This window comes from Rhea americana, unplaced genomic scaffold (genome assembly GCF_003343005.1).
Source record: "Rhea americana isolate MKP2758 unplaced genomic scaffold, rheAme1 scaffold_297, whole genome shotgun sequence".
Classification (NCBI taxonomy): domain Eukaryota; kingdom Metazoa; phylum Chordata; class Aves; order Rheiformes; family Rheidae; genus Rhea; species Rhea americana.
The window spans coordinates 808035-817600 of NW_028186420.1; the positions used below are offsets into that span (position 1 = coordinate 808035).

A 9566-nucleotide genomic window follows, 5' to 3' on the forward strand; every position below is an offset into this window, starting at 1 on the left:
CGGCGGGGGAAGCGGGAAGGGGCCTCCGGCACGGGCGCTGCCGCCGCCAGCCAATCAGCCGCCGCAGCGGGAGCCGCGAGACACCCGCCGCCGCGCGTCACTTCCGCCGCGAGCCATTCCCCTCTCGCGAGAGCGGCGGCCGCTCATCCCGCCCGCCGTGGTCGCCGTGGCAACCGCCGCCTTCCTCTCCCCACCGGAAGTACTCGCCCCCTTCCTCCCCCCGCGCTTCCGGGAGGCCATCTTAGTACGGGAAGCCGTGACTCAGCAGAGCGGGGAGGGGAGGTTGGTGACGCCATGATGGCGTCAGCCGCCCCCTCCTGTGTCCCGGTCTCAGGGGGCAGCGCCTGCTGTCCTGCCCCAGCGCAGGAGGTCACGCGCGGGCCATGTGGAATCACGCGCGCCGGCCTGCAGTAACGGTCCCGCCGTGAGGCAGGCGGCGAGGGCGGCGGTACGCGCCCGTGCTGYGAGGACGGCTGTAGAGCGCCTTCACGTCGGGAGTGACTTCGCAGCGAGGCCGGGCACCGTGCAGCCGTATTACCGCTTTCACAGGGGCCCCGACTTGGTGGCTGCCGGCCGATCACGTGTAAATACCTTCCCTAACAGCACGGAACAAGATCTGCGGAGTTGGTTCCAAGGATTGGTTCCGCCATGACAGCGGTGGTTGTTCGGTTTACACAAATGCAAGCATGTTTTCCATCCCTGTGAGAGCCAAACTTGTAAAATGCGCTGTCCGGAGCTGCTGAAGGCAGGGAAGTTGTTGGGGCTGGGAGAACGTCCTTCAGTGTGCYGTGAACAAGAAGGAAACTTTCTTTGTGTCACGAATGATGTGTGTATATTCGCTCACTACTTAGAAATGCCAAGTATGCTGAAATCCTAATCTTTGYCGTAAGCAAGATGCATCTGGTTTGAGCAAGAGCAGAATACGGACTTGAAATGTCACAGATTTTCCCTTGTAACCTCTATGTTTAACATTATGCACAACCCGGTTATCAGGAATTGTGTTCCTTTCTTTATTCACTCTATGACCTTCACCAAATCACTTGATCGCTGCAGCTCTTCTGGCCTGTATGTGAAACAAGGATAACATGCACCCTGAAAAATATTCTGAAATTGGGATGAAATATTCTGGAATTAAAAATACTGTTACTACTGTCAACCAGCAGTATCTCTTCTTTTGCAGCTCAGCACTTACCTAATCTTGTTAGTCACAGTGTGAGGCCATCTCCCTCTTTATCAGCTTTAATCCTCTAAGTATTTTTGACCATACTGATCTTTGGTCTTGTGCTGGAATATACAAACCTTTATGGCAGGTAGTTTCTCTGTCTTTTGGCACTTAAATCTAACACCTTGAGTTTCTCTCTGCACRGCCCGCTTATGGCATGTTAACTTTTTTAGCACCACACATTATCATCACTATCTTAAGCATTTTACTGGGGCCAGATAACTTATTTGAAATGTTTATATCACCCATATAGGCAGAGCTGCATCACATCTAATGAGACCCTGGGCAAAATATAACTCCTCCCTGTGCACTGGCAGAAACAAGAGTACTATGTGGCAAGGTTTACTTACAAAAATCACCATCTGGATTGCATGTGCACACTGTGCCCCAAAACACATACTAGTGCATAAGCTCCAAAACGGGTATGAACAGACATGGGGCCATAGGGGAGAGACTGACGGTGTTAGTGAGGGATGGAGGAGAGGGTCTGTAGCAAGTAGCAGGTAAGAGGAGATGAACCGATGTTACAGGCGCTGCACCATGGACACCCTTGAAGGAAAAGGTTTCACCTCACGAGAGGAGTCAGGAAACTGCAGCAGCAAAGCATTTTGGCTGAGAACACCAGCTCTGGGTTGCACCCCCTCTCACTACAGCACCTCCCTCGAGGACCAGGCACCCAGAGCGGATATCTCCCATCCCTATTGCCCCAGTGGTGTGCCAGCAGGCTGTACCAGCATCGCTGTGCCTGGAGCAGGTGCCTGGGGGATGCACCCGGGGCACGGTGCGGGTGCACGGCACCCTCGCTGTGCCCGGGGGATGCACCCGGGGCGTGGTGCGGGTGCACAGCACCCTTGCCGTGCCCGGGGGATGCACCCGGGGCATGGGTGCAGGTGCACAGCACCCTCGCCGTGCCCGGGGCATGCACCCGGGGCATGGGTGCAGGTGCACAGCACCCTCGCCGTGCCCGGGGCATGCACCCAGGGCATGGGTGCAGGTGCACGGCACCCTCGCCGTGCCCGGGGCATGCACCCGGGGCACGGTGCAGGTGCACGGCACCCTCGCCGTGCCCGGGGCATGCACCCAGGGCATGGGTGCAGGTGCACGGCACCCTCGCCGTGCCCGGGGGATGCACCCGGGGCACGGTGCAGGTGCACGGCACCCTCGCCGTGCCCGGGGGATGCACCCGGGGCATGGGTGCGGGTGCACGGCACCCTCGCCGTGCCCGGAGCGGGTGCCCGGGGGATGCACCCCGGGGATGCACCCCAGGGGTGCAGCCGCGGCCGGGCACCGCGGAGCCGGCGCTCCCGGGAAGGGGAGGGGAGCGCGGCCGGGCCGGGCTTAAAGCGGCTCGGCGGCGCGGCCGCGGTGCGCTCCGCTCCGCTCCGCGGGGCGCTGGTGCCGCTTTAAGGCGGTGCCGGCGCTCCGGGCCCGGCCGGGCACCGGGAAGAGGAACTGGGCTTTGCACTGCCGGGGCGGGGCGGGGGCGGGCGCCGCGCAGCCCCCGCGCAGCCCCCGCATCGCCTTTGCACCCCCGCTGCATTTCTTTTGCACCGCGCTCGCTTCTGCTTTGCATCCCGCCGCCCCTCCGCAGCGCGGCCGCGAGGGGACCGGCCTGCCAGGTCCGCCTGCCTCCAGGGTGCTCGCTTGGGATAAAGGACCCCCCTCCTTCCCCGATGAGATCCCCCGGGCCCCCTGCCCCAATTGCACCATGATTTTGCTGAGCAGCTTCTTGCACCTGCGGCCTCGGCGCTGCGGCCCCTTGGCAGGGCTGGGCAGGGGCAGCGGTCCYGGCGCTGGGTCCCGGCGGGCCCTGCGGGTCCTGGTGGACATGGACGGGGTGCTGGCCGACTTCGAGGGAGGCTTCCTCAAGAAGTTCAGGGCCAGGTACCCTGACAAGCCCTACATTGCCCTGGAGGACCGGCGGGGCTTCTGGGTGTCGGAGCAATACGGGCGCCTGCGACCTGGGCTCAGTGTGAGTTTGTGCATCCCCCGGCTCCGTCGCGTGGCCGGCGTTGGCACCTCGCCGGGACCCCCGGTGCAGCGCTGGGGAGGGCTGCGGGGGCTGGCTGGAGCTCCCACCACAACTCAGCTGGAGGTCCGTACCCAGCAGCGGTCCCCGCTTTTTCCGGAAACTGAAYGTTTCCAGTGCACATCTGTCCGCTTTCCCTGCTCCGTGTAGGTGCCTGCATGGGTAGATAYAGGTGCAGGGAAAGAATATCTTGTCAGAAGAAGCGATCTTTTAAAATATCCCCAAATTGTGTATTTGGGGTTTTCGAGCTCTGTTTTGGCCATGCTTTCTAGATTGAAATATGAAAAATAAAGAGCTGCCTTCATTCCAAGATGGATTTTTTCGTTCCTCAACAGCAGTGCGAGGGATGGGATGCAGCAGGGAAGTTGAGYGCAAAGCATGCAATTGATGCTTCATGTGAGGGCTTACTCAAAAATAAAACCATCCCAAGCCCTCCCAGGTCTGAAAATTATTGTGATTCATTTTAGTAATTAAAGCCTAAAAGCAAAAGTTCTGTTTATACCGTACTTTATCATCCAGCAAAGGGTTCAGTGCTGCAGAAACCTTGTAACCGTCTTCACGTGCTGTGGTCTTATCTGCGGATTGTAGCTGCATGAGCCAAAGGTGTTAGGGCAAATAAGTGCTCTTGTCTTTAGTGATGCAGTGGCTCGCAGGAGGGGAGTGTGCATACRGCCCAGTGCTTTCCCACTAGCAAGTGGAAGAAGTGGAAACCATCATTCGTGCAGTAAAGCGGATGCGAAAAGTTTGGCAAGGCTAATGCATGATAACACTTTTTTTTTGTTGTTGTTGTTGTTTGGATCTTAACTACTTTGGCTGTATTAAATGAGGTGCGCTCATCTTGTGTCTGCCACGGCGACGTAAAACCTCCAAACCTTTGGACTGAAACAATGGCAAAACTCATGGACCTCAAAGCAGCCTGGATCTCAACCGGGCTTTCAGACCGGGGTGAAGAGAGTAGGAGCCTCTCTGTGGCTAAGAGCACGTGGGCCATTAGAGTCTCCCGTCATCAGAGGGTGCCATGCACCTGCTGGAGGAAATCAGGAAAGAGCAGCAAAAGAGATTAAAACGTGGAAGGATCCAGCTCTGGGAGCGGGGATGTGGAGCATGCAGAGCCCAGAAGGATGGGCAGCCCCGGGAGGGCAGAGGGTTGTTCACAGGGAGAGATAAGAAAAAGAAAGTTGAGGTTGATGATCACAAAAGTCTTCCTAGCTGTGGGGCCTGTCCTGTCCGGCACACGGGGGCATTTCCAGCCAGGTAGATTTTTCCATCTGCTGGTCAAAGCACTAGCTGGTACCGCAGGGGGTCATTCCGACTGGGCTCCCGGAGTTCAGTGAGTCTTTTTGCTCAAGGTGTGTTTAGTTCTTCCTCCATTGAGCTTGAGTGCAAAATGCTTTTTTAACACAAATGGAAGCAGAAGAGCTACTGAGGTCATTGCCATAAGAAGACACTCCACAGTTTGAAGTGCTTTGCTGAGTCAGGCCATGTTTCTCTCTTATCTGTTGTGCAACTACATTTGACATCTTAAACAAAAATAAAAATAATTGCACAACGATTTAAGGCAGTGCAATGGGAGTTTTAGTGTCTGCCTGGCACCTTAGCAATCTGTTAGGGTAGCTGTTCTTTTCCTGCTAATAGGAGCCCTTTCTGCAGGCCGTGAATCAGCACGTTTCCTTTTCAGCATGCGTGTCCCCAAATACGCAATGGGTTCGGGCGTTCATGCTCATGCAAGGGGGCAAGAGCAGGCAAACTGGGCCTGGACCGTGCCAGGATTCGTGAACGTGGCTTGGCACAGGTAGCCAGCAGAGCAAAGCACAGCATGACTCCCCAGATGACCCCTGTGTTTGCTCTGGGGCACGGCTGCCCTTGAGTTCACAGCAAAGCTGCAATTGCTCACGGCTGTCTGCTCTTTCCTCAGTGCAGATGCAGTAACAGCAAACCGCGGGAAAGACGAGATTCCCACTCATCAGGCAGGACRGAGCTGCAAGTCCGGTCGGCACGTTTTTACTGCAAGCTCATAAAACCCAGCATAAAAGCATCCCTGAGGTTGTTCTCTCCTGCCCTGAGGCTCTGCCGCCCCCACCATGCTCTTGCCAGACAAGGAACGCASGAGGGGTCTGAGGTTCCTTTTGCCCCCTTTTCTCCTGCCCCGAATAAAAAGGCAGAGGTGCTCAAAAGCAAGATCGGTACTTGAGGGCAAGGCTCCCTTCAGAGGAGGGAAAGCAAAGCCTCTGCAGCCGCTGCGCTGGGTTGCAGTGCCGTGACGCAGCCGCTGGCTCTGCTGCCCGGCGGGCGCGATCCTGGGCCGGCTGCGAGCCCGCACCCTGCGAGGCCGCTGCGCGAGGGCTGCACAGCAACCCCGGGCGGCTGCAGAGGCAGGAAGCCCAGGGCCTGGGCACACGACGGAGTTCCTTCTCCCTTGTATCTTTTCAGCACAAAACCATGAGATAATTGCTTTTCTTAGCGATCGGCAGTACCCGTCACCAGCAGCCCCCGGTCTCTGACTTCCCTCGTCCCTGGGTTTTGCTCCACGTGCTCTCTCTGTGTCTGCTTTGCTCTGCTTTCCCTTTGCACCGTGACAGTGTCAGCCCCAGCGCAGCTTTGGATGTTAAGCATTTCAAACCTACACCTGGAGAAGCTCTATTTGCCTGGTGGACCTTGCCCAGGCATCCCTGAGGAAGAGGGGCCACAGTCTTCCTGACATATATTTCATCTATAAAATGTTTTTTCCTRTGGGATAGCATCTCCTGGATGCTATTTTAGATATGATTGAGACAAATAGGCCAGAGAGCATCTTGAGCTGAAAAGCATCACATTAGAGCAGGAGTACCAGGCCAGTTCAGCTGCATCCGTGTCAAGCTGCCACTCCAGGCGCTGACTTCCCTGGGATTTGGTTCGGTTCTGGGCAATCTCTGGTTTTGTATGCAGGGACATGCTGCTCCCCATGTGCCTGGGGCTGCACCGACCAAACTAAGCCTGCTCCAGAGGCTCTCCAAGCCAAGTYGTAGTGGATGGGTGCAGGCAGGCAGATGGAGAATGCAGGAGACCACAGAGGCAAGGTGGGCTAGCAGGAAGGGAACAGAGGCAGCACAGAGGCTGGACCCCCCCTTTACCACTGTCACGATCTTCTTTCCAAGCAAAGAGTGGGAAGATGCACGTGCAAGGAAAAGAGCAGCAAGAAGTGCTGTGCGGTAACAGGTCTCTTTCCTCTCCTAGGAGAAGGCCATCAGCATCTGGGAATCGAAGAACTTCTTCATCGAGCTGGACCCCCTCCCCGGGGCTGTGGAGGCTGTGAAGCAAATGGCCAACCTGGCAGAGTGAGTAGGAGCCGTCGCCGTCCGCGGTGCAGCCAGGGCGGAAGAGGGAGCAGCCGTGGCTTTGCAGGCTACTCCGCCTCCCACCGCCCAGCAGAAGCGTTATGTGCAACGCGAGCCCACGAGCCTCCCGGGCACGGGTAGGAAGCAGCGGGGTTGGACTCACGGAGCAGTCCCCAAGGAACGGGCCTCCTGCATCTCCTTGCCTGCAGCTCTGCTCCCAGCGAGGGTGGCAGGAGGGGAAAGGCGCCGGTGCTCTGCGGGTGGGTGCACGTCGGGGTGAGACCCTGGGAGATGGGGGATYAGCATCTTAAATCACCCCCGCTTGGCTTCCCGCGGGTGGGAAGCCTCTTCTGGCCTGCTCAGGTACCAAGTAGGGTCTCGCAGAAGCGGTCGAGGTGCAGCTACGGKGGGAGCAGGGTGCATGGGTGTCTTTGGCCACCCTGGGATATCCTGACCTGCTTCCTCTCGTCGTGGCAGCACCGACGTGTTCATCTGCACAAGTCCGATCAAGAAGTACCGCTACTGCCCTTACGAGAAGGTGAGCCGTGAGCCGCGTGTGGCGAGGAGGCGGGGAATGGGCAGCCTGAGTAGTCCCAAAGAGCCCCGAGTAGCCCCAAAGAGCCCCAAGTAGCCCCAAAATACTCAAGGCTAAAGGCATTTTATTCACCTGCTTGGAAGAGGGAAGGTGCTGAGCAGGGCCAAACTTGCAGCACAAGCGGAGGTGGCGCTTGCTCAGCCGCGTGGTCCTCCCGCTCCATCACACCGCCAGACGCCGCTTGGATTTAAAGGAACTTGAGCTCTAGCRGGGCCCGGATCCTCCCCCCAGCCCGCTCCCGATAGACTGATTAAGCGAAACGTCCTCTCTGCGCGGAGCTCGGGGTCCGCTCCGCCGGGCAGCGCCRGTCCTCACGCCCCGCTCCGCCGTTGCCTTGCAGTACGCCTGGGTGGAGAAGCACTTCGGGCCGGAGTTCCTCGAGCAGATCGTGCTGACGCGAGATAAAACGGTGGTCTCCGCCGACCTGCTCATCGACGACCGACCCGACATAACCGGTAAGGGAGGCGTGGGGTGGCAGCAGAAGGGGCCGCGCGCGGCCGCGCGCCGCCGCCGGCAGCCCCTTCCCCGGCCGCGCCGCGCTCCTTGCCTTGCAGGAGCCGAGCTGAACCCCAGCTGGGAGCACGTCCTCTTCACCGCCTGCCACAACAAGCACCTGCAGCTGAAGCCTCCCAGCCGCAGGCTGCACTCCTGGACGGACGACTGGAGGGCCATCCTGGACAGCAAACGGCTGCCGCCGCGCCGGGCGGCGTGAGCGCCGGCCCGTCCCCCCCCCGGCTGCCCGGGGCCGCCCCCCGCGCGTCCCCCACCGCGGAGCCCGGCCCGGGGCCGTGCGAACCACGGACACGCCGACGGACGCCGTGCCTGCTGGGGACAGGAGGAGGAGGAGGAGGAGGGGGGGGGGCTGAAACCCCACCGTCATCCAGACGCCGGGGAGCTCCCCAAGCACCCCGGAAAGCCCCGGCTGTTGCAGGAGAGACGTCGGGGCCCCTGGGCAGCGGGACCTCCTGGCCGTGGGGCATTTCCCACGGGCTCAGGGGGAGCYCGTGCCTGGCACGGGGGCCAGCTACGTGTTTCGGATGGACAAGCTCACCCTCAGCGTGTTACTGCCTGGCTCCAGGCCTGCTGTGGGGCTTGGAGCGGTGCTGGATCCCTCCTCTCTGCATTTCAGCTAGGGCTTGCGCGGGGTCAGCTCAGTGCTCGGTGCTCGGACGGGGGGGGACGGGGCGCTGGGAGCCAGCAGACGATGCCCGGGCTCAGCGCGTGCGCGCGCGCACTTGGCGGTGCCTCTCGATGCAGCTGAGCGCTCCCCCAGACGAGGCTGCAAAAAACCATCTCTGCAGTAGGAAGCAAGATAAAAATAATCCCCCCTTTGCTCTGGCCGTGGGGAGCAGCGCGGTCCTCTCCGGCTGCCCGGCGCTCGCCCTGCGCTTGGGGCTCTGCGGCTGCAGCCCTGGGCGGGAGCCCGGTGCGTTCTGCAGGACCGGCGCGCTCCGTCCCCCCGCAACGCCGGCGATTTGACCGTTCCTCCCTGGATTTCAAAGCCGCTGCTGCTCATGCTGGAGGCCGGTCCGCCAGGAAAGCGCTGGGCGTGCGCCCGCCTGGCACCCCCCTTCCCGCGCGGAGCGAGCCCGGAGGCGGAGGAGGAGCAGACGGATGCTGCGGCGGGCTGCTCTACTGCTTGCCTGCCCGGCAGCTCGGCTCRCGCAGGGGTCTGAGCCCCGCGTCCCCGCGTGACGGAAGCGCCCGGCTCGCAGAGAGTTTTTGCACGAGTTAATGTAGCTGGCGTTGAGGCTGGGCACAACCACTGAGCTGGCAGGAGCAGGAAAGGCGTCGAAAGGATCAGGAAAAAAAAAAAAACACAACTCTCGGTCCTCGAAACTCTCATTTAGCATCAGCTCGGGACGTGGGCTGCAAGGGGCGAGCAGAGCGGAGGGAAGAGGGCCGAGCCGGGCGGCTGGCGGGAGAGGAGCGGTCGGCACGGCCGGAGCCCGCGCGTCGCAGCAGGACAACCTCCGGTGCGGTGGGCAGACAGACGGACGGTCCCCGCCGGCGCTCGCGGCCCCTGCGCAGCTCGTTCCAGCCGTCGGCTCCAGCTCGTGGCGGGGGGAGTTATGCAGCAGAAAGGGTGTTTTTTTGTTTTTTTGTTTTTTTAATGCATATCCATGAAAAAGAGGCTGATAAGGAACACTGCAATAAACCCTCGGTTTTATTGGCATCCGGCTTCCCAAAAGCAGAGTTTGGGTCTGGCGGTTCTGCCCAGGGCAGGCGGAGGAGAGGAGGGCAGGGAGGAAGGTCACGAGACGGCTGGTGCCGCGGCCGCGCGCCGGCGCCCTGCGGGAAACCTCCGCCGGCGGCACGTCCCGGAGCCGGAGGGAGCCCGGGCGGCCGGCCGAGCAGCGCTCGCCCGCGACGGCAGCACCGACGCAGCGGAAATATCCACTAGAG

At 60.3% G+C, this 9566-nt stretch overlaps 1 protein-coding gene across 2 annotated transcripts; it reads left to right on the plus strand.

The window, feature by feature from the left end:
* Positions 1–2741: 2741 nt before the first annotated feature.
* Positions 2742–9336, plus strand: NT5M (5',3'-nucleotidase, mitochondrial). Of its 2 annotated transcripts, XM_085309392.1 has the most exons (6): positions 2742–3194; positions 6465–6565; positions 7043–7103; positions 7501–7615; positions 7715–7879; positions 7910–9336. In XM_085309392.1, the coding sequence occupies exons 1-5, from the start codon at positions 2931–2933 to the stop codon at positions 7870–7872; spliced, it is 699 nt and encodes a 232-aa protein (XP_085165518.1). In that variant the 5' UTR covers positions 2742–2930; the 3' UTR covers positions 7873–7879; positions 7910–9336. The 2 variants fall into 2 exon arrangements, with proteins under 2 accessions (XP_085165518.1, XP_085165517.1); XM_085309391.1 differs by having other exon boundaries at positions 7715–9336.
* The last annotated feature ends 230 nt before the right edge of the window (positions 9337–9566 follow it).